At 44.4% G+C, this 25,530-nt stretch overlaps 1 protein-coding gene across 3 annotated transcripts in view; it reads right to left on the reverse strand.

The window, feature by feature from the left end:
* Positions 1-4,619: 4,619 nt before the first annotated feature.
* The window catches only part of C1GALT1C1 (C1GALT1 specific chaperone 1), a 29,189-nt gene continuing 8,278 nt past the window's right edge, over positions 4,620-25,530 (reverse strand). For 2 of the 3 annotated variants that reach the window (XM_082262520.1, XM_082262519.1), the window contains exon 2: positions 4,620-6,276. In XM_082262520.1, the coding sequence (XP_082118646.1) occupies positions 5,318-6,271 (954 nt within the window). In that variant the 5' untranslated portion in view covers positions 6,272-6,276 and the 3' untranslated portion in view covers positions 4,620-5,317. The remainder of the gene's footprint in view (positions 6,277-25,530) is intronic. The other variant, XM_082262521.1, reaches the window with a different exon arrangement.

The following is a 25,530-nucleotide window of genomic DNA, read 5'->3' on the forward strand; positions in this document are numbered from 1 at the left end:
TCCCACGGTCTAGCGATGCGGCCGGGGGGGGGGAGACTCGGTTCTCTCCGTCTTCTCCCCACGGCGCCGGCATCTCTGGCGTGGGCACCTGGCTGTGACAGCTTGCGGCTTCACAGCCGGGTGAGCACTATGCATGCGCGAGTCGTGCTGCGCGTGCTGAATGGACAGGCAATGTTCTGGGACCTCTGACGTATCCCAGAAGATTGCAGGGTGGGAGGGGCAGAAGAGAACTTCCGCCCAAACCGCCTAGGTGGCACGAGTGGAAGTGGGAGCGGGTACCTGCTCCCCCCCCCCCCCAAAAAAAAAAAATGACATGGGGAGTTCAGGACCACTTAAAGCGGAAGTTCCACTTTTGAGTGACTAAAGCAGGGTGGCAAATTGGTCCTTGAGAACCCGCAGACCTCCAGTCTTACCAGGTTAGCGTACCACATCCATCTGGGCCCGGCTGGAGAAATGGGCGATTACTAATATGCCGGCAATCTCAATCCTGCAACACAGACAAGGAAGAAGCTTCAGGGGAGGAAAGGCACAGATCACAATGTACAGATCCCACTGAGCCACCAGAGAACCCAATGCTTCTCCTAGGAGTGCCCAGAGTCAACCCTAATAAATTTAACCTCAACTTGGGAGTAAAAGCAATGACCGCTACTCCTCAGGGGCAGAGGCAAAGCATGGAGTGACTCAGAATCATAGACGCTGAGGGCTCAGTAGCTGTCAAGCCCATGCACAGATCAGATACAAGATCTGTGAAAAGACGTAGAAGTGCGCTTGTGGCCTTTAGGCTAAGAAATTCTGGGTGACATTTGCATTTACTGCATAAGAAAGAACAATGTTATTCAGCATTTTGTAACATCTTAACACATTAAAAATCAGACATGACTCATGTGAATGGAGAACGATGCAATGCACAGCATACCCACTACTGTAACAGTGACTTGGGATGTCATTCAAAACAAATGGCACCTTGACGCATGCACAATGGTGTATCGATTAGCACGTGCTTCGGTAATATATGGTAAGAGGTGTTTTACTGGGGAGGAAATTTGATGGGCGCACTTGATACCCCCTATATTTATATAGGTTGACCAACATTCTAAAACAACGATAGCAAGTATACTGGCTAAGATGTTAAATCATGTTTTGTTTTTGTTGGGGAGAGATCTGCTTTAACTATTCTAACCTCCTAAACTAGGAACCACAAGCTTTCCTGACTGTATTTAAAAAATGTTGTTTGAACAAATGATCATTTACATTTGTGAGATAAATTTATACATTTCCTCAATAAGACCTATCCTCTCAGGTGCAAGTATTCCACAACACTATTCTTTTGTACAATTAGATTTTGTTTACTGCAATGTATACTAGAGAACACAATGCAGAGATGCTTGGTAGTGGTTTAAGTTTGTGATTTAAGTGGTTATTGGTTGACATTACTAAAGTGCCTTTTACAAAAATTCTGTCACTGTCCCAAGTATTACCTATAGGTGGGTTCCAAACTTTGTGTATGAAGTAATGCAAAGTAATAACTTTGACCCAAAACATTTGGATATGTTTCATAAATGTTTGACCACAAAGGTGACTGTAGTGATAATTGTGGGATGCAACTTAGAAGTTAAAATAGCAGGCACTCCAGAAATGTAACAACTATCAGAAAATAAGTGGTTTTATATATCTTCATGCTGTATACTGGCCAGAGGGTGTATACCCATTAGATAAACCTGAGACCGAGACCTAAAAAGTCCCATCTTAACAAGTACTGCAAAGTCCCATTTACAACTCTGCCAGCCAGAGAAGCCTATTATGTTCTTTATTCATATGCGGCTTTTACTTTGTTACAAATGGCTGGACTTCCCCCAACTGCCACTGGTACGGAGTTCTACCCACTTCACTGTACCTCTTTCCAGTGAGAGTGCCTCTTGTTAGGGCGACAGTGAGTTAGGGGAAGAAGGTGACATTTAGCCTCGAGTCACATCCTTATGACAAAATAAATCAGGGTTAGACAGCACAGAAGATTTTATTTCAAGTAAAAAAGTTATTAACAGGCACCTTCTTAGGAAAGATGTTTACAAATTTAAAATGGCTGCCAGGGTCAGTTTAAAGCAGAACTGAACCCTCTTATTTTCAGCCAAAGGAAGCTGCCATCTTGGACTTTGTTTGAGCTTTGATGCTGCACATGTGATCAGTTCTGACATCAGACATTTGATGCTCTGACACGTGCCAGGAATGGAACTGTTTTTCAAACTGTTAAATTGAAGGGGTTTACTTCTGTTTTTAGTTATATATAAATTATATACTCTGTTTATAAGGGGGCACTCAGCACATTATGGGCTTCAGATGTTCAGGAAATCATGCTTAAAGGAGATTTCTACCTTAAAGTGTAAATAGGCCCTATAATTTTCAGCTAAAGGAAGCTGCCATCATGGCCTCTGTTTAATCTTCAACTGCCATGATGCTCCACATGTGATCAGTTATGACACCAGCCATTGGATGGTTTGACAGCTTGGTTGAGAGCACAAACAATGTGACAATCACATTCCAGGCATTTGCCAGGAATTTAACTTTTTTAAACTGTTAAATCGATGGGATTACTTCCGTTTTAACAGAAAATTTCTTGGTCCACAAAAATATCAGGTAGGGGGCCCTGTAATAAGAGTCCACTTTTATCAAATATTTAACAACCCCCATAAGGCCTTCACTTGCAGGTATTGTGTGAAAGTGTCCTGTTCTGAGATAACTGTTGACACATATGTCCACAAAGAAAAATAGGCACCAATACTTTGCCGTTTTCTTCAGGGTTAAACCAGGTCTTAGAAACAACTAACTCCAGAGAATACCACTTTCTCTCTTGAAGATTCATTCAAGCACTGTTGGCATGACAGCTACGCCACAAGTACAACAGCAAATGGTAGTAAGCATAGGCCATAAGCATCAAAAGGTCAGTCAGTCAGACACGGAGCAGGCACAATACAACACCTGGAAGATCTTTCCAGAAGTATGCTTGCTTAGAATGTCTGGGCATTTATGATTAGGTCTATAAGGAAGGTAGAGAATGTTATCCCTGGCATCAAAACAGCAGCAATCAGATTAAATCCAACCCAGCCAGTTGCTATTCCCCTTCCCTCAGGGGTTAGGTGGCTTGGGATGTCTGCTGGTTCCTAATGCATCTTTGCCTAATCCACACAAAATTGGTCAAATCAAATCAGCTCAGGTTAAGGAGTACCATAACATATTGTGGAGTACATGAGCATAAGGCTCCTTTCACACGGACGGTGTGCCCGACGGAGTCTGTTCTGCTTAGCTGGGGATCGATCCGCCAATCCCCGCTGAGCAGGCGGATGACAGCCAAGTCTCCACTCTGTGTGCAGAGATGGAGCGGTCAGATCCCCGCTGTCCTCTATGGGGAGATCGGATGAGAAAGGGACCGCCTGTCTATTCTCATCCGATCCTCCAGACAGATGGAAAATAGGGTTTCCATACGTCCGGATTTCACGGACCAGATCGGATAGCAGTGGGTGTCAGCGGAGATGTCACCTCTGACACCTGCTGCCCCATAGGGATGCATGGAGCATCCGATCAGGTCTGCCTGAAAAACTGACAGACGGATCAGATCGCCCATGTGAAAGGGGCCTAACTGTAAGGTCCCATGTGTACAAGGTGTTTGCTAAGCTCTCATAAATGCCTTTCCTCCTGGCAGCAGCATTTTGTTAGAGAAAAAAAAAAAAAAAAAGCATGGCACAAGTGCTTGGGTAAATTTTTCTGCCTCTAAATGCGTCTACATGCCTAAGTGTGCATGGGGTGTTTCAATGCAGAAGAAGAAAATAAAAAAAAAAAAAAAAAAAAAGCCAAACGACCCTAAAAGCAATGTTTTAAAGCCAGCCATAGATGGTTTGAATCTCAGCCAGTTCAGCAGCGACCGGCTGGAATTCAATCCATGTATGGGGAAGCTCACTGTATCCAAGTAGATCCATTGATTGACTTGGGTACAAGCAGCATGTCAGATTTCTAGCATGTAATTATTGCCAGTGGGTATAGCTGCTAGCAATAATCACTGTGTTCTTCCAGCAGGGGAAGGGACAACTTCTCCTGCTGCCCCCCTCTATACACAATAGTTCTGTGGGAGAGATGCCATAGGTGAGGTCAGTGTTGATGGGGGCATCAAATGATCTTCTTTCCTGCAACCACAAAAGAAAATTGCATCCTCTATGGCGTGCCTTACGCTCAGTGTGCACGAGGCCCAAAGCACTGACAAATAAAGCAGCAACGAAAAAAAAAAAAAAAAAAAGGTAAAACACAAATATGAGGAACCATAAAAGAAGTGAGCAGCCTTTTGCTCTTGCTATATTGCAGCATCCAATTACAACTGTTTCTGAAGCCTTTTGTATGTCAATTAGGTTATTATTCAACTGACCAAGTATCCAGCTATTGCCATTGTCCATTATGTTCCACTTCTAGAAGCAGAAAAAGAGAAATAAAAAAAAAAAAAAAAAAAAAAAAAAAAACCTACCTGTACTCAAAATACTGGGGTGCTTCCTATGCTATTATATGAAAGACGCCCAAATGTATATTTTAATTTACATGCTATCCATCCATTTTAACATGTATGTGAGGTAATGAAAAGAAGTACTAATAAATGCACTTTGTAAAATGGCACAATCAGCTTAATGCTTAAAAGCTGAAGAAAAGGAAAACTGGAGATGATGCCCATTTTATCTCAATGTTAGTTTGAACTTTACATTTTGAAATAGAAGATGGACTGTCCACAACAGTGTTCATGGACAATTTTGTATTTATTTTAAGCTACAAAATAAAACCCAATATTTGATCAGTTGCAATGGCCAACACTTCCACTCTACCTTTGCCCCAATAAATCAGACTGTGTTTCCTTTGAGAAAAGAATTTAGTGAACCTATTCCTCATATAGGTTACATATTCTAGCTTTCAAATCATTTACACTCTCCCATAGGGAGCATGCCAGTAGAATTGTACAATCTTACTTACCACCGAAATGGAAAAGATCAACCCACCTTTCAAAGATTTAGAAAAATAGATTTTGAGTGCAAAAGTCATTACTGTGTAAAATCCATTGCAGTATTTCTTATAAGACAAAATTTGCAGTCCTGACATGGTTGCAAGAAAAAAAAAAAAAAAAAAACAGAACTCCAACATTGTACACAAAACAAGAGAGTAAATTACACATATACAAAGATCAAGCTGTTTTCTTCCTTCACCTGCCCCATGTTACTAGATGTTGATTTTAGAAATTTTACAGTTTTCTTGGTGGTAACAGTGTAACAATTAAGGATAAAGACGGGTCTGGTCAATCATTATCAGAGTTTGGGGGTGGTAAAAATACCAATGCATCATTAAAGCTGTGCCCGTATGCTCTTAATCTGTAAACACCGTACATCATGACTTGCATGTTGTTAGGAGACAGTCCACTGAAGGTGATTGCCATGTCTGAACAGCAACCCTCCACTACTTTTTGTGGGTCACTTGCCATTGCTTCTTTAATTAGGGTACCTACTGACTTTGTGTTGAAGACATTTTTACCTTCAGAATCTTCGGCATTTTCTGCCAGAACACCCTTGTGCTTGAGGCACATTGCCAACTGCTTGTCTTCAGAGACCTTCCATAAGATGCTGCCTGATTCTGGACACTTGTCTGGCTTATTCATCACATCAACAAAACGATTTACACATTCAAGGCTTAGCACTATACCACCTGCAATATCCACATAATCCAAACCTCCCTCTTTAACAGTGTGACCAATATAGAAGGACTCCGATGGGTCTTTCTTCAGAAGGAAATATTTTAGGTTTTCAATAATGGCAAAGGTGGAGGGCTGACTGATGAAAAACCAGTTGTATTCATCTTTATGGTTATTGTATGCCATTTGGATAGCTTTTCTCATCATAACCCACATGTCGTTACTGTCAAGAACAATGGAGTCAAACACCTTCATTTGCTCAGAACTGTAGAAGTCAGCCTTGTCACAGTGCTTGCTCCAGGTGGTCCTCGCAGCAGCCCAAAGGCTCAAGTCTTTTGGCTTGACAAGGATAATACAGTACACTCGAATGCTTTGACTCAATTCCATCTTCTCTGTTCCCATCAGTTTGAGAACCTCCTCTTTATTAGGAGCATGAATGTGATGATGTTCATGGGGGGTAGCGGGTTCGTGGCTCAATTTAATGTGTCCTAGAAGAGTAACCACTATGCAGAATGCACTTCCTATCAGCATTCCCCGCATAAACGAACCTCCTTCTGAAATCATCTTTCCTACAAAAAAAAAAAAATTACAAAAAATAGTATCAATAAATTGGCATGGAGGATAAGACACAATGTTAAAAGTGTTTGAAAGGAAAAAGCGGGTAGCACCATTTCTTTCATTTTTAATTACATACTGGAGAGAAAACAAAGTTTCAGATTTAAAATATGGGGACTGCCATTTGTTACCTTCTTAACCACTTAAGCCCCAGCCCTATTCCGGACACTTTTTGTTCACAAGTTAAAACCAGTATTTTTTCCTAGAAAACTACTTAGAACCCCCAAACATTATATATATTTTTTTAGCAAAGACTCTGGAGAATAAAATGGCGGTCATTGCAATATTTTTTGTCACGCGGTATTTGCGCAGAGGTCTTTAAAAACGCAATTTTTTTGGAAAAATTTTGAAAAATCATATTTCACTGCATTTAAAAAATACTAAACAGTAAAGTTAGCCCATTTTTTTGTATATTGTGAAAGATGATGTCACGCCGAGTAAATAGATACCCAACATGTTACGGTTTAAAATTGCGCCCCCCCCCCCCTGTGGGATGGCGACAAACTACGGTCAATAGAGATCTCAATAGGCGACGCTTTAAATTTATTTAACGGTTACCAGTTTAGAGTTAGAGTGTAGCTCTTTTTTTTTTTTAATTATTGCCCACGCTCTGGCGATCGCGGCGATACCTCACATGTGTGGTTTGAACAGCGATTTCATTCGCGGCTCGACTTCCGTATACGTTTTTTGCGCGCGAGCTAACGGTGACGGGGCGGCTAAATTTATTTTATTTATTTTTTTAACTTTATTACAGGTTTTAAAAAAAATAAAAAATCTGATCACTTTTATTGCTGTCACAAGCAATGTAAACATCCCTTGTGACACCAATATGTAGTGACAGGTACTCTTTATGGAGGGATCGAGGGTCTAAAAGACCCTCGACCCCTCTACTACACTTCCATGTACGCAAAACGCCGAAAACGGCGTTTTTGCATACAGCCATTTTTTAAATTTGCCGCTTTTTGCAGCACAGTAACCCGGAAGTGACGTCATGGACGCCGCCTCCGTGTTACATCATCGAAGCCGTTTCCGGCATTGATCGGGACTCCATCCAGCCGGCGGACGTGCAATGCCACGGAAGGCGGCGGGAGGGGGGGGGGGGGGGACGTCCCCTCCTGCTCACCCGGGTAACGATCGAGCGGCTCCCGAGCATCGGTCGTTACCGACGGAAAGCCGACCGTTGGCTGTAACCACGGTACCGGGATGATGCCTCTAGCTAGAGGCATCACCCCGGTATACCCCCGCAAAGTCTGCCGATGTAAATATACGTCGATATGCGGTAAGTGGTTAAAATACCACTAGCCTGAAATAAGTATGCAGATCTTAGGTTTTAGAAGTCCATATTGGCATACTTGTTCTGGGTAAAAGCTGGCCATAGATGGAGCAATTTTCTCTCGATTTCCTTATCAGTCAGTGTTGATGGGGAAATCCCTTCCATGGAGCAGTCATGTTCTCGCGGCTGAGGGGAGTGGGGACCCATCCCTGCCGGCAGAACACAGCGACTATTGCTAGTGGCTATAGCTGCTGGAAATAATCGTATGAAAAATCCAACAGGCTGGTTATACCCAAAATGATCCATCAATCAACTTGGATACAACCAGCCAGCCCATTCATGATTCGAAGCTCGACTGGTCCCTGCTGATCCAGCCGAAATATGAAATGAAAGGATAGCGCCTCAAAATGGTTCTTGAAGCAGGTTTTTGTTGTAGTCCAGAGCAGGCCAAGCAGTGAGAACATGAATAAGTCTGCATGTAAAAGGTCTTTACCTCTAGAGAATTTGGTGTAGCGAATATTAACCACTTCCATACCGAGTCATGTAAAATGACGTCGGCAAAGTGGTTGTCTAGATCCGGGCCGCCGTCATATGACGTCGGCCCGTTCTAGCTGCTACTGCGCGCCCCCGGCGGCGCGCAGCGGCGCGATCAGGGATGAGGCTCGTCCCTCGGACATAGCCCATCACTGATCAAGGTAAACAGCCAATAGAAATTGGCTGTTTACCACGTGATCGGCTGTGTCAATCACAGCCGATCACATGAGCGGCTCCTGCACGAGCCGCTCGTTCTCTCTGCAATGCGCGCCCCCGGGGGCGCGCAGAGCAGCGATCGGGGACGAGGCTCGTCCCTCGGACAGAGTCGATCCCCGATCTAGGTAAAGAGCCAATGAAATTGGCTCTTTACCACGTGACCGGCTGTGTCCAATCACAGCCGGTCACAAATGTCAACAGAGAACACGGTAACTAGCTGTCACCGTGTTCTCCTCCTCACACACTGATCCTGTGTGAGGAGGAGATTGTGGTAACAGCTAGTTACCAACTACAGTGCACCCTAAACACACTGATTGCCCCCCCCCCCCCCCAATAAAGAGCACCTGTCACTAGCCCATCAAAGTACCCGAGTACCTGTCATCAGGTACTCAGATGACAGGTACTCGGGTACTCTGATGGGCTGGTGACAGGTATTCGGGTACTCTGATGACGGATACTCTGATGACGGGTACTCGGGTACTCTGATGACGGGTACTCGGGTACTCTGATGACGGGTACTCTGATGACGGGTACTCTGATGACGGGTACTCTGATGACGGGTACTCTGATGACGGGTACTCTGATGACGGGTACTCTGATGACGGGTACTCTGATGACGGGTACTCTGATGACGGGTACTCTGATGACGGGTACTCTGATGACGGGTACTCTGATGACAGGTACTCGGGTACTTTGAGTACCTGTCAACGGAGTACCCGTCATTAGAGTACCTGAGTACCTGTCACCTACCCATCAGAGTACCCGAGTACCTTCCACCTGCTCATCAGAGTACCTGACGCCTGAAGTACCCAAGTACTTGCCGCCTGCTCATCAGTACCCATCACTACTCATCAGTACTCATCAGTACCTATCACGTATCAGTACTGATCATCAGTACCCCTCAGTACAGTATCACCTATCAGTCAGTGAGTACTACTCATCAGTACCTATCACCTGCCTGTCACCTGCCCATCAGAGTACCCGACTACCTGTCACCTGCCTATCGGAGTACCCGAGTACCTGTCACCTGCCTATCGGAGTACCCGAGTACCTGCCACCTGCTCATCAGTACCAGAGTACCTGTCACCTGCCCAACAAAGTACCCGAGTACCTGTCACCCTTCATACAGCCACCATGTCCAAGTCCAAAAAGGTTTATATACGTCGTCCGTTTAAACCTAAATACCGGTGTTATGGCAGCAGATAGCTGCCATAACCCTGGTATTTTTTTAAACGGTGGACAGTTGGCTTTCCGATAAGGGTGGTCCCAGCGGCGGATTCGCCGTGGGATCACCCTTCCGGGATGGCGGAAGAGGCGCCCCCTCCCGACGCGTTACGGTCCTTTTCCCCGCTTACCGGACCCGCCGGCAGCGGGGAAAACGATCCGGTCCCGAATCCTCACAGACAGGATGTCGAGTGAGGGCAAGCTTGCCCTCACTTGACTCTATGGTCTTGGAGGACCGGAGCTACGGAAAATGTTGTTGCCTAGCAACCGGTTTAAAGGTCCTTTTTTTTTTTTTTTTCATTTTATATTATAATTATTTTTTTTTTTTCTATCTTTTAGTGTACTTGTGAGATCTGAGGACTTTTTGACCCCAGATCTCACAAAAAAGAGGTCCTGTCGTGCCTATTTCTATTACGAGGAATATTTACATTTCTTTTAATAGAAATAAAAATGATCAATTTTTTTTTTTTTTAAACGGTGTAAAAATAAAAAATAATAAATAAAATAAATAGTAAAAAAAAAAAAAAAAAATTAAAGCGCCCTGTCCCCGTTAGCTCGCGCGCAGAAGCGAATGCATACAGAAACCCCGCCCACATATGTAAACGGTGTTCAAACCACACATGTGAGGTATCGCCGCGATCGTTAGAGCAAGGGGAATAATTTGAGCCCTAGACCTCCTCTGTAACTCAAAGATGGCAACCTGTAGAAATTTTTAAATTGTCGCCTATGGGGATTTTTAAGTACCAAAGTTTGTCACCATTCCGTCAGCGTGCGCAATTTTGAAACATGACATGTTGGATATCTATTTACTCGGCGTAACATTATCTTTCACATTATGGAAAAAAATTGGGCTAACTTTACTGGTTTCTTATTTTTTAATTAAAAAAAGTGAATTTTTTCCAAAAAAATTGCGTTTGGAAGACCGCTACGCAAATACGGTGTGATAAAAAATATTGCAATAATCTCCATTTTATTCTCTAGGGTCTCTGCTAAAAAAAAATATATAATGTTTGGGGGTTCTAAGCAGTTTTCTAGCAAAACAACTGATTTTAGCTTGTAAACACCAAATGTCAAAAATAGGCCTAGGCAAGTGGCTAGGATGCATGATGATGCTCCTTGGATGTTAGGCCCCTCTATATGGCTAGGCTGTGAAAAAGTCTCACACATGCGGTATTGCCATACTCAGGAGGAGTGGCAGAATGTATTTTGGGGTGTCATTTTTGCTGTGTACATGCTATGTGTTAGGAATATCCTATAAATTGACAACTTTGTGTAAAAAAAAAAAGTTTTCATTTTTTTCCCACATTTTCCAAAAACCTGTGGAAAAAAATGATATGTTCAAACGACCCATAATGCCTCATAGAATATACGTTGGAGTGTTTGCTTTCCAAAATGGGGTCATTTTGTGGACTTTTCCATTGTATTGGTGCTCTAGGGCCTTGAAAAGTGTGATAGGTAGTAAGAAAGTTTTATGTGTATTTATGCTCCTAGAACGCCTGAATGTGCTTCTTGGACGTGGAGTCTCTTTTTGTGGCCGGGCTGTGTAAAAGTCTCACACATGTGGTATCGCCATACTCGGAAGGAGTAGCAGAATGTATTTTTGGGTGTAATTTTTGCTGTGTACATGCTATGTGTTAGAAATAGCTTATAAATTGACAACTTTGTGGGAAAAAAAAGAAAAAAAAAATTTTTTCTTCATTTTCCCAAGAATTGTGGGAAAAAATTACAACTTCAAAAAACTCACCATGCCTCTTACTAAATACCTTGGACTGTCTACTTTACAAAAAGGGGTCATTTGGTCGGTATTTGTACTGTCCTGACATTTCAGGGCCTCAAGAAAGGAGATAGGCAGTCAGTACATCTGGTGTGATCAATTTTCAGTAATTGGTACCATAGCTTCTAGACTCAATAACTTTCACACAGACTAAATAATATACACTAATTTGGGTTAATTTTACCAGAGACATGTAGCAGTATACATTTTGGCCCAAATGTATGAAGAAAATTTTATTTTTTGCAAAATTTCATAATTGAAACTAAAAAAAAGTGTTTTTTTTTCAAAATTTCTGCTCTTTTTTTGCATATATCACGAAAAAAAAAAACCCCAGTTGTGATCAAATACCACCAAAAGAAAGCTCTATTTGTGTGAAAAAAATGATAAAAATTTTGTTTGGTTATAGTGTAGCATGACTGAGCAATTGTCATTCAAAGTGTGAGAGTGCTGAAAGCTGAAAATTGGTCTGGGCAGGAAGGGGGTCAAACTGCTCTGTATGGAAGCGGTTAAGAGCTACTCTGAGCCGATGCAGAGAGAGACAAAAAAAAAAAAAAAAAAAAAAAAAGTGTGCAACATGGCTATCCTGAAAACGTGGAGGCCTGGGATGGTGGTGGGTGCGGTCATTATCCAGATACAGCAATCCCCATATTTGGGACTTGTGTCACTGGGTGAGCGGGGAACTGAGAGACTAATTCTCCATCAGGTCTGCCTTACTTTTCAATGGCAGCGAATGGGCAGATTTGAAAGCTGCTAGTAGTTTGAACAGCGACTATATAGCTAACCAGCTAGTCTCTCCATTAGGCTTTGTCAGCCTTTACTACATAACTCCATGTCAGTGTGACAAGTGCAGTGGCTGGGGAGGTAGGGAGTGCACTGAGGAAGGAGTATCTGGTATGGACCTTAGCGCCAAGCTCAGTTAGATTCATGTACCCATCTCTTACAGGCACAAGCCCCAGACTTTTTATAGAAGCCATTTTGTCTATTTATCAAAAAGGTTAAAGGTATCTTTTCAATGACATCACTTTTTGAAATTCAGTGTCATTGCTATTTTTACACTTTCTCATGATTTGCATTTTAAAATAAATTTCCCGACAGTTTCATCTAATTTTTGGTTTGTTCATTTTCTCAAACTCACAGCCGATCATTCTCAAAGGGGTGGAACCAGGGTTTACGGGCCGGTTCACACCACAGAAAGGCACTCCAGAGGAGTTTCTGCATGCTCATATTTAATGCATTCTGGTGTATTTTTGATGCGTTTAGGTGCCTTACAGTGCATTTTTCATGTGTGTTCCTATGTTCCAGTACTGGAACGGACTGCACCAGTGTGAACTTTACTAATGGAACCTATATCACCTACTGTCTATGCATTTTTGATGCAGAAGAAAAAAAAAAAACCCACGCTGGACTGCATCTGGTGTGAACAGGCCCTTTTGCCTATGGCTTCTTTCACACGGTCCGCCTCCGTAGGCGGATCCGTGCTGCTCAGTGGGGGATCGATACACTGATCCTCGCTAAGCAGGCAGGTGACAGCTCCCTCTCCGCTCTGTGTACGGAGAGGGAGGTTTTAGAGTCCCATGCATCTCTATGGGGGAATCAGATAAGAGCGGACCGCCTGTCTGCTCTCATCCGTCCAGATTTCACGGACAGGATCGGATGCGGATGGCAGCGGACATGTCACCGCTGACATCCGCTGTCCCATAGGGATGCATGGAGGATCCAATCAGATCCGCCTAAAAAAACTGACAGACGGATCAGATCGGAGCGCTCGTGTGAAAGGACCCCCTTTTTTTTTTTTTAACCACAGGCTTTGCACTAGACGGAGACAGAATTCTTTCAGGCTATTTTTGTAACAAACTAAAAAAAAAAAAAATAGTAATCTGTAATATAATAAACCTTTGGGTTTAATACTGCTTAAAAAAAAGAGAAGTTTAGCCAAAGCTATTGTGTCTGTACTTCTCCTGGTGATCACCGGAGTGCAGTTCGTTCTGCACACTTGTGACCAGTTTTCAGCCAACAACAGGCTAAAGCCCACTGTTGACTGATATCATTCAGCCGGTCCAGGCTCAGGAAAGATCCCGACTTTACAGTCAGGATCCACTCAGATGCCTGGACTGACAGCTGGCTCAGTGCCCCGCTGAGAGACTGCACCAGACGCTTCCAACCCTCCACAATCTGGTGCTTCAGTGAGGGCTGGAGGTGCAAAGTGACTGACAGTCACCAGCTCTCTGCTCACTGATCAGTGGTTTTGGATCGCTCAGTTCTGTCTTAGAAGCACTGGGGATCGATGCTGCATCCAGCTAATAAAATAATATATATATTTTAACACACACACTGCCTGGCCAAAAAAAAGTCACCACCTGGAATTAACTAAGCAGCTAACTAAGCTAAACATGCAGTAAATATCCTATTGGATAGGTACTGGATGGGCCCACAGAATGAGGTCAGGGGACTACCTGAATGACCAGGTAATTCCATCAATAGATTTTTTCTTCCCTGATGGCACAGGCATATTCCAAAATGACAATGCCAAGATTCATCAGGCTCAAATTGTGAAAGAGTGGTTCAGGGAGCATGAGACATCATTTTCACACATGGATTGGCCACCACAGAGTCCAGAACTTAACCCCATTGCAAAAGCTTATTGAAACAATGCCACAGTGAATTGTGTGCTGTAACCAAAGCCAACAAAATATTACAGTGACTTTTTTTTGACCAGGCAGAGTGAGAGTCACACACACTTTTAAAGCAGAAGCTATGATAAGGACTTTTAAACCCTTCCAATAAGTAAGCAAGGGAAATCTTTTCCTGACACATGGTTTTGGATAATAAATGGTAAACTGAAAAACTCCCTTCAATCAGTAGCAAACAACTATTTTCTTTAGCAAAAATAAAACTAACTCTCTCTTTCATGTGGTGCTGCAAACCAATACACTTTGCAACTAGGTTGAGAAAAATTATGCTAACACAGCAGTTTGTCATTTGTTAGCAGAAACTTTGCATACTCTATTTGCCTACTATAGCATACTGTATAGGCTTAAAGTGGAAGGTTTGACTTCTTTGGCCGACACTATTGCATGCCGACAATGTACATCAGGGGTGTCAAACTCCATTTCATTGCAGGCCACATCAGCATTAATGTTGCCATCAAAGGGCCAGTTCTATCTGTAAAATGTATCAAATTTATGCAGGGCTTTTTGTTTTCCATAGAGGATAGGTATAGAAACGCAAACATACCCCATTCCCCCATGCCAAACCACATTAAATGGTGGGTGCGGGCCTTCGGGTGAACTCACTGGAAGAAAAAATTGGGATGTATGCTGATGACACTTTATTGTTTCTGACTGACCCGGGTGATTCCCTACATACAGCTCTGTCTCTGATTGGACAATTCGGCTTATTCTCGGGCCTAAAGATTAATTGGGACAAGTCCCAAATTTTACCCATAGACGATATATCCTCATTCCCCGTTAGTCCCGATTTCCCGCTATGCAGAGTAAACCGCATTAAGTACCTGGGCGTCCATGTGACAGCTACGCCGACAACTTGCAACCCCTTTTTGCTTTGGTCAAGGCCAAGACTCAAATTTGGGCCCGCTTGCCCTTGGGGGTAATGGGCCGTGTTAATCTGGTGAAAATGGTCCTTCTGCCCAAGCTGCTCTATGTACTATGGCACTCCCCGATATACCTTCCCCTTAGACATTTCCTGCAGCTGGAGTCCCTCCTTAAGCCATTTGTGTGGGGGCCCTCCAGACACAAACTTTCTTGGCGGAAGCTTAAGAATCCTACCGACTTGGGAGGGGCGGCACTCCCCGGTCTTAACCTATATTATCTCGCAGCGCAATTATCACACCTTTTTCACCTCAACTCTACAGATAGGGAAAGGTTTCTGGCTCTCCTGGAACCGTCCTGGGCACATTCATCCACAGATCCATTGTCAATCATTGGGGCGGAGGAGAGAGGCAGACACAAATCTATGCTGTTCCACTACCGTCAGCTATGGAATGTAATATCCGATAGGCTGGCTCTCCCTCTGCTTCATGAACACACCCCACTGTGGCACAATACTTTACTCCCCGAGTTCCACTCTATCCCGGATGTGCATGTGTGGGTCCAGTTTGGGATCACCTTTCTGTCGCATATCCTTGCAAATGGCACGCTTAAGACCTATGATACCCTGCGCAATAAATTTGGGCTGCCTGACTATATGTACTTTCACTATTTGCAGATCCGTCACGCATTCCGTTCGCAATTTTCCCAACTGATCCTGCTCTAGCCCCGATCCCTGTATTGGAGGTTGTTCGGAGCTCTGACCCTAGTCACCTTATTTCGATTCTTTACAATATTTTACATGTACCAGCTTCCACGGTTTTTCCATATGCCCCCAAGCCCAGATGGGAGGAGGATGTGGGGGACATGGAGGATGACGAGTGGAGCGATGCTTTAGACGCCTGTAAATTGGTCTTCCCCAAACTGTCTGACCGCCTTACACAACTATACGTTCTTCATCGAGCTTACCTTACTCCTCTCATGACAGCTCAATACAGATGTGATGCTTCTGATCTCTGTCCCATGTGCCAACTGGACCAGGGAACTTTTTACAATTTGTTATGGAGCTGCCCGGAGCTTCAGGGCTACTGGGCGCAGGTTGTTAAATTCCTACATGACACTATGGGCTCCCCGCTCTCACTGTTCCCCAAGCCATGCCTGTTGGGGATATTCCCCGACACCAGTATGGATAAATTTACAACCCTGTTCTTACACGAGACTCTATTCCTAGCCAGGAAAGTGATAGCACGACAATGGCTTTCCGAGACTGGGTTAGAGAGGTTAACAATACATTGCCCTATAAAAAGATGATCTACGCTCATCGAGGGTGTCCTGCCAAATTCAATAAGATCTGGGACAGATGGCTGCAGGCTCCGGAGACGTGCTCTTGAGCCAAAGTTTACTCCCCCGATTAATATGCTGATTTGTCTTTCTATGCTATGTTTGCTCCCGGGCATTACCCATGCTGCAACGATGCACTTCCTCTGTTTACTAACCACAATGCATGTACCGTTTGTATTTTCATTTCTTTTTTTGAGCCCATCTAACTTGCTGTATTCCCATGGCTTCCTGTTCCTCTGTTTGATCCTTTGTAATTTTTTATTTTTATCAATAAAGAACCGGTTTGATAAAAAAAAAAAAAAAAATTGGTGGGTGCGGACAAATTGCACTAAGAGTGGGAGGATCTTAAAAAGAGCAATAAATACCAGGAGTACGTTTTGTGCAGAGTTCAGGGGTGCACTATGCACAAAATGCAGAGTTCAGGGCTGCGTTGTGTACAGAGTTGAGGAATGCACTACATACAGCGTGCAGGGTTTAGGGATGTTCTGTGCACAGTGTGCAGGCTTCAGCTCTCTTTCACAGGCTGTCCTCTCGGCTCTGACCTCTGCACCACTTTCCCCCATCCCTCACGTCTGCACACATCTCCCTCCACAGCCCTTATTCTCCAAGGCTCTTCTTACAGGTTCAGCGATGGCCAGGGTCCTTCCTCTTCTTGTCTAGTGGCTGCAGTGGGCAGACTTTAAGCCTGCACTAATCATCCCTCATTTCATGACATGAAGGCACCATGAAAAGCAGTTTAAAGTGGTCATAAAGGGTTTTTCTTTCCCTAAAATATTGAACATGTTATACTTATCTGCTCTGTGCAATGGAATTGCACTTCCATTGAGGTTTGTATTTTAAACATCCTTCTAACACAGGAATTCCAACCTACCTTCCTTCCTCCTATGGGCTACCCCCCCTTTTTTTTCCCAGTGCTATACATAATGCACATACAGCCAGCACTGACTTGCTCTAATGTGCCAAGCAGCTGTCACGAGGCAAGTGTTCCACACTGCCACCTGTTCCTGACATCAGGTGCCAGCTGCCCCTTCCTGGTTTAGGCTGCCAAGCCTAACCCTCCAGCTGTAAAAAATGGAAAGTGAAGCACCCCGGGATATTGGATGACCAAAATCAAGGAAACTTAAGAGCACTGGAGCTGTCATTTAGGAGGGAAAGGAGGGGGGGGGGGGGTGTTGGAAGTCATAAAAAAAAAAAAAAAAAAAAAAAAAAAAAAGGGAGGGTAGAAAAGAATAAATGATCCCTAGTGCATCCAGCAGATAAAGGTCCACGTTAACTGTGGACCATACAGCTCCTTTTCAAATGCAATCAATCTTCTGTCAGATTACTTCAAATCCTATACAGTAAGCTGGACAAGTTGTGCATTTAAATTCAAGACATATGGTGAATGGCAGTAAAGCTTAAGACAATAATTAGTTTAAACTGACCAAAGCAGCAGTCATTAGGAAAACCTGCCCACAGGCAACACTGGCATTTATAAGTGTTCATAAGACATGTAAGGGCCCTTTCACACTGACTTTCCGATTAAGTCCACCTGTCAGTTTTTCAGGCGGACCTGATCGGATGTTCCATGCAGCCCTATGGAGCAGGGGATGTCTCCGCTGACACCCACTGCTATGCGAACCTGTCCGTGAAATCCGGACAGATGGAAACCCTATTTCCATCCGTCTGGAGGATCGGATCAGATAAGATCAGATGAAAACGGACAGACGGTCCATTATCATCCGAATTCCCATAGAGGAGTGCGGGGCTCTGACAGCTCCGTCCTGCAGACAGAGCTGTCATCTACCTGCTCAGCGGGGATCGGAGGCTCAATCCCCACTGAGCAAAATGGAGCCCGTCGGGTGCACCGCCAGTGTGAAAGGGGCCTAAAGCTTTAGAATCCAAATAGAGTTTTGCATTGGTGTAAGGCAGACTTTACTCCTACACTTTACACCCCAACACACCTCCAAACATAGGTGTATTACAGTACACAATACAAGTTACTATGTGTTGAGGTACAGCATATAAAAAAAAAAAAAAAAAAAAACGCACATTCAATTTTAGCTATGTTGTGTTGCATTGGTGGACCATTCAAATATAATTCCAAATGGGCTTCATTTTAATGGGCTGCCTTAGGGTCCAGCTACACTATTGTGTTGTGGTAACACACACATTCCTCCAACACATGGCAATGCATGTTACATGCATTTGTATATGTGCAACACCGTCCTAATTCTATTAGTGTGTAGAGCTGCTCGCACTACAATGGACAAAACATTGCCAAACAAACAAAAATGTGGTAAAGAAACAGCAGTGCTGAGAAACTATTAATAAATATAAAGTTATAAACATTATGTGCAAAAGTGCCAACATTACATGAAAATAAAGTCCACAGAAATATATAATGTAGAATAAAATTGGAATGAAGATCCCAGTGCAAACTTCATGGTATAAGTTAGTCTTGCCACCACTCGTGTTTAAATCACAACTGTGTACCGTCCACCACTCATATAAATTCACTGTATACCAGAGAATGTAGACTCCGGTACCATAAGCACTGAGTCAACCGCATTAGGGTATAGCCAGGGATGGTGCATACAGGTAACTCTGAAAATATCTGGTTGAGACCCCAGATGTCGTCTTAGAAGACGAAACGCGTCGGGTTCCTTGTCATTCAGGCCATTGCATCTTGATTCTACATTCTTGGAGGACGATACAAGCGTTTTTGATTTGGATAGGATGTACATTTTCTAACTTTTTAAATACATTTTGAGATACAGTTTTACACTATGTGGAGGTTTTTCTTTATCCCTATGGTTCAACGCACTGCACAAGACTGTTCCCTGAGTGGTGGTCCTACCATGGAATCAAATTGTGATATTTCCAGTTACCTGTATGCACTATCCCTGGCTATACCTTAATGCAGTTGACTCAATCCTTATGGTACCTGAGTCCACATTCTCTGGTAAGCAGTGAATTTATATGAGTGGTGAACGGTACACAGTGGTGATTTAAACACGAATGGTGGCAAGACTAACTTATACCAAGAAGTTTGCACTGGGATCTTCATTCTACATTATATATTTGTGAACTTAAATTTATTTACACTATTTGAACTTTATTTTTATTTCATGTACTTTTGCACATTACGTTTATAATTTTATATTCATTGACATTTTCTCAACGCAGCACTTTTTTACCACGTTACATATATTGCCATTCACTTTGAATTGCACCCCAAAGCACTAAGGCAACAAAACAAATGTAATGGTGCACTGAAAGTCACAGCAACCCAATACAAGGTGTTGAGTTACAAATTTTAAGACATCTGATTTTCCACATGTCTTGGTAGTTTGGCAGCCCATTATTTTCAATTGGCTGCATTGCATGTTACAATGCTATGTCCTTTAAAAGTGTCTCATTTTGTCCTCAGGGAGTGGTAAATAGACACGTTCCATTCACATTATCATGGTAAATGTCTTCACTTCTTATCAAGCGTGTGGCACATATATGCGGCGGTAAGAAAGATCAGCTTTAACACCCAGCCGCCACACGTGTGCATGGCAGCATGAGGTTGTGTGCTGACAACTCACTGATGGAAGTTCTTCCAGCACACTGACTGGGCTGCTGATGACAGTTCTCAGTCACAGCTTCTGTTCAGTAGCGAGTGGGATAAGCACCCAATCAAGTGACTACTGTGAAAGCCAATCATTTTTTTTTCCCAAACAAGGAGTGCTTTATTGAGAAAAACATAACAATACAAGGAATATTATACAAAAGTCATCACACCGTGAGAGTCAAGAACAATACAGCGAGGTAATCAATAACACAGTGTTCCATAGTATAAACCAGGAAGGTAGATAGATGTCCTAGAGGGAAAACAATACAGAGCAAGCAGCATGTACTCCTGGACTACCTAGTTCCAGAGGAGGGAGGGAAGGGGGGGGGGGGGGGGTTGGGACAGGAACAGAAGAAAGGAAAACAGGTGAAAGAGGGAAACAAGAAGAAGGGGGGGGGGGCAGAAGGGAGGGATCACATGCCTCCAGACTCAATCAGCAGTCCAGGGCGCCCACACCTTATCATATTTCCAAGGGCAACCCCTATTCATATAGGTCAGTTTATACATAGGCAGGTCCGCATCCACCAGCTTGAGCCAGGTCGACACAGCTGGAGGAGAAGGGGAGGACCATCTAAGAAGTATGTCGTCCTTTGCGTAGTAAAGAAGGTATGAGATCAACAGCTTAGAGTGATGCGTGCGCTGGTCATCATCATGGATGCCCAATAAGGCCAATGCAGGGGAGATCTGGAGAGTGAGCCCTAGATGGTTAAAACATCCACCCAGTAGCCAGCTATCACCAGGCATTCCCACAACATGTGGATATAAGAGCCTGGATGGGTATGACAGCGAAGACAGGTAGGGTCCCTCTCAGGATATATGCGATGCAGCTTCACCGGGGCATAGTAGACTCTATGAAGGAATTTCACTTGAATTAGTTTATCCCGGGACGGAATGACTAGTTTGGGACCTGATTCTAGGCATTCGTCCCAGTCTTCCCGCTCCAGGAATGGGAGATCAGATTGCCACATAGTCCAAATTCGTTCAACTCTAGGAGACTCCGTCCCCAGAAGGGATGCATACAAGGAGGACAGAGGTTTCTGCAAATCCCCCAGGGTCAGAAGCTTTTCAATAGGGTCAGGCTGGAGGAGAGGGGGCTCCCGAAATTGAGCCCGGAGGGCATGGTGCAGTTGAAAGTACCTAAATCTCATCCACAGAGGCAACTTAAACTTGTCCCTGAGCTGGGAGAATGGCAGAATCCTACCCGACGGCATGACATCCGCCAACGTTTTCACCCCACATCTCGCCCAGACCTGTGGGTCCGGGAGCATGCGCAAATGAGGCAGGGAGGGGTTCCCCCACAGGGGTTGAGCAGATGACCATTGATTAGGCTGGACAAATTGGCGGTGGGCCGCAATTCAGACCCGCCAGATAGTTCGGGAGCGACCTGGTACAAAGTCATATGCCCGCGGGCCTCTATAAACAAAATTCAGGAGATCCGTAAGAGACCCGTGAAAGCCAATCATAGTGGTGACATATTAGGCCACATTAAAGGGTTAAATAAGTATTCTCTTTCTTTTTTTACTGGTAAATGCAGCTGGAAGGATGGAGACCTTGTGCGACATGACAGATATTGCTGTAGGGACTGAGCAGGACTTGGACATACTTTTCCCAATCTACTGCAGTCTGAGCAGTGTGCTGACAATCTAAAGGCCTCTGGGCAAAGCTAGGCTTGAATACTTAATGATATGGGTATCAATGCTGCCAAAACCTAATGGCCTGTTTAAATAGAATGTCATGCAGGAAATCCACATTCCCTGCCCGTTTCCAGCACGGCATTAAAATCTTACTGCCCTTGCGATCTGCAGCAGGTGTCAGTGCAAAACAAATTACACCCCAAATGCAATGCGTTTGCCCGCACCAGATCGCATGGTACAAATGTAAGCACTACTTTTGGTGTGTGTAGTGTAATTTCAGCCCACTAAAAAAATGAAAGGGCCCTAATCACACTGCACGGAACTGCATGTGAATTGCACAGGAAAACGCAGCACACACATGCAGTTCCTAGTGTGAATGGGCCATAAAAAGCTATAGCAGCAGTAAGGTTGACCTTGCTGCAGTAAACTCACTGCATAAGGAAGGAAGAACCTATCCAATAATGCTACTGAATTGCTCAAACTGGAAGGCGTGGAGCTCTGGGAGCAGTTTGGCATTTGCTTTATGACACAGTTGTTTAGAAACAATGTATTGAAGTCTTTCCAGGAGTTACGGACAGAATTTGGTCTACCTGGGCACTTTTTTTTTCAGATACTTGCAGCTGAGACATGCTGTATCGGCCCAAGCACAGTCCTCCTCTCTACAATTTGTTACTCACCGATTGCTCGGGGATGTCTTCCAGGTTTCGGACATGATATCTAATGTTTATGCTATTTTGCTGGGCTCTTTGCAGGATCCGGCCTCATTGCCGGCTCGGGTGGGGTGGTAGGGGGACCTCGGCCCCATTAATGGAGACCTGGGACCTGTGTCTCTCTTCGATTCCACTGGTATCGGTGTCTGCATCTCATAAGGGGTCACATCTATTACTGTTTCATAGAGCCTATAGGACGCCGGTGCAGTTGTTCCGCTGGGGTCACAGGTCCTCTCTTCTTTGTCCGAAATGCGATAGAGACCAGGGCACACTCATACATATGATGTGGAGATGCCCCAAATTATTTCGCTATTGGTTGACGGTAATTGATACCATCTCTAGAGTATATAACTTTCAACCGAGGGATTGAGGGATCCGTTGGTCTGTCTGCTTGGAGCCCTGGAGGTGGAGACCTAGTCTCCTAATGCACATGTGGCTATCTTACGATTGCTCTATATTGCACGTAAGCTTATTGCTAGTGACTTTAACGGACAATTGCGCGGTCGTGCGACACTGTACCTAAACTAATTTGACGTTCTTTTTTTCCCACAAACAGAGCTTTCTTTTGGTGGTATTTGATCACCTGTGCGATTTTTTGATCACGCGCTATAAACAAAAAAAAGAGCGTCAATTTTGCAAAAATAACAATATTTTTCACATTTTTTTATATGAAATTCCCCCCCAAAAAAAAAAAAAAAGTAAAAATCAAAATTTTTTAACATTTTCGGTCAATTTGTTTTATGCTACATATGTTTGGTAAAAAAAAAAAAAAAAAAAAAAAAAAAAAAAAAAAAAAAAAATCGCAAAAAGCGTATTTTGATTGGTTTGCGCAAAAGTTATTGCGTTTATTAACAAAGGGAAAGATTTTTGTCATTTTTGTTGATTTTTTTTTTTTTAACGCGTAATGGCGGCGATCTGCGATTTTTTTTGAGGTACTGCGACATTGGGGCGGACAGATCGGACCCTTGAATGACATTTTTGGGGTTACCAGTGACATTTCTACAGTAATCAGTGCTATACATATGCACTGTTACTGTAAATATACACTGGCAGTGAAGGGGTTAACTTTATTTGAGAGGGAGGGGCTGTGTGTGTCCCTAGGGGCGTGATTCTAACTGTGATTGGCTGTGGCTTGAGCTGTAGTTACACTGATCAACGGTCCTACATAGTAGAACCGTATGATCAGTGTTTCTACACAGGGGAAAAGGACAGGCGGCTTGTTTACACAAGCTGCCTGCCTTTCTCCCTCTCCCCCGACGATCGCAGAGTGAGCGGCGGACATCGGGTCCGCCGGTCACACGCGCGTGGGGGGGGGGGGGGGGGTCCGTGGCGGCACGCGCTCGCTCCCCAGAGCCTCACAGGCTAGTGACGTATATATCACTTTGCCTGTGAGGGGCTGACCGCTGCAGTATATCTACTTGTGGCGGTCGGCAAGCGGTTAACAAATAATTCTTAGGTGCACAGCTCATGATTATCAAAATGACTCCCACCTTCCCCCTTCCCCAACTCCCAGTTACCTTCCTTTATTTCCTTTCATGATAAATGGCGTTTCTGATGTTTACTTTGACATGGTCTGTTATTGCTGCTTTAAGTTGTATTTAGGAGGTACTGTTTTTCTACTACCCGATTACTGAACTGATGTTACTGCTGAATGCTTTATTTTTGTACTGAGCTATTTATACCATGTACTGTTTAACCTTCAATAAAGAACTATATTTTTCTGAAAAAAAAAAAAAAAAAATAATGCTACTGAAAGGACAAATATCTATATTTTTGAGAAACAACTCTAATCCCTGCATGCAAAGGTGGCTCCATAGAATGCTTCAAGAGAAAGAAGTCACCCTGAAACAGGAAACCTGGAGCAACGATCATGGCGCCAGCTTAACCCCTTCCGTACCGCGTCATGTCAAATGACGTCGGCACAAATCCTTTCTCGATCCGGGCGGACGTCATATGACGGCGCCCGGATCTCCCCGCTACTGCGCGCCTCCGGGAGCGCGCAGCGCGGCGACCGGGGGTGAGGCTCGTCCCTTGGACTGAGCCCAACCCCGATCAAGGTAAACAGCCAATGAAATTGGCTGTTTACCACGTGATCGGCTGTGTCAATCACAGCCGATCACATGAGCGGCTCCAGCGCGAGCCGCTCGTTCCTTCCTTAATGCGCGCCCCCGGGGGCGCGCAGCGCGGCGATCGGGGACGAGGCTCGTCCCTCGGACAGAGTCGATCCCCGATCTAGGTAAAGAGCCAATGAAATTGGCTCTTTACCACGTGACCGGCTGTGTCCAATCACAGCCGGTCACAAATGTCATCAGAGAACACGGTAACTAGCTGTCACCGTGTTCTCCTCCTCACACACTGATCCTGTGTGAGGAGGAGATTGTGGTAACAGCTAGTTACCAAGTACAGTGCACCCCAACCACACTGATTGCCCCCCCCCAATAAAGAGCACCTGTCACTAGCCCATCAAAGTACCCGAGTACCTGTCACCAGCCCATCAGGTACTCAGATGACAGGTACTCGGGTACTCTGATGGGCTGATGACAGGTACTCTGATGACAGGTACTCGGGTACTCTGATGACAGGTACTCGGGTACTCTGATGACAGGTACTCTGATGGGCTGGTGACAGGTACTCGGATACTCTGATGACGGGTACTCGGATACTCTGATGACGGGTACTCGGATACTCTGATGACGGGTACTCGGATACTCTGATGACGGGTACTCGGATACTCTGATGACGGGTACTCGGATACTCTGATGACGGGTACTCGGATACTCTGACGACGGGTACTCGGGTACTCTGACGACGGGTACTCGGGTACTCTGACGACGGGTACTCGGGTACTCTGACGACAGGTACTCGGGTACTCTGACGACAGGTACTCGGGTACTCTGACGACAGGTACTTGGGTACTTTGAGTACCCGTCATCGGAGTACCCGAGTACCTGTCACCTACCCATCAGAGTACCCAAGTACCTGTCACCTACCCAACAGAGTACCCGAGTACCTTCCACCTGCTCATCAGAGTACCTGACACCTGAAGTACCCGAGTACTTGCCACCTGCTCATCATTACCCATCACTACTCATCAGTACTCATCAGTACCCATCAGTACCTATCACCTATTAGTATCAGTACTGATCATCCGTACCCATCATCAGTACAGTATCAGTATCACCTATCAGTATCAGTACTACTCATCAGTACCTATCACCTGCCTGTCACCTGCCCATAAGAGTACCCGAGTACCTGTCACCTGCCTATCGGAGTACTCGAGTACCTGCCACTTGCTCATCAGTACCAGAGTACCTGTCACCTGCCCAGCAAAGTACCCGAGTACCTGTCACCCTTCATAC

Source organism: Pelophylax lessonae (genome assembly GCF_965119305.1).
Source record: "Pelophylax lessonae genome assembly, chromosome: 7".
Classification (NCBI taxonomy): Eukaryota; Metazoa; Chordata; class Amphibia; order Anura; family Ranidae; genus Pelophylax; species Pelophylax lessonae.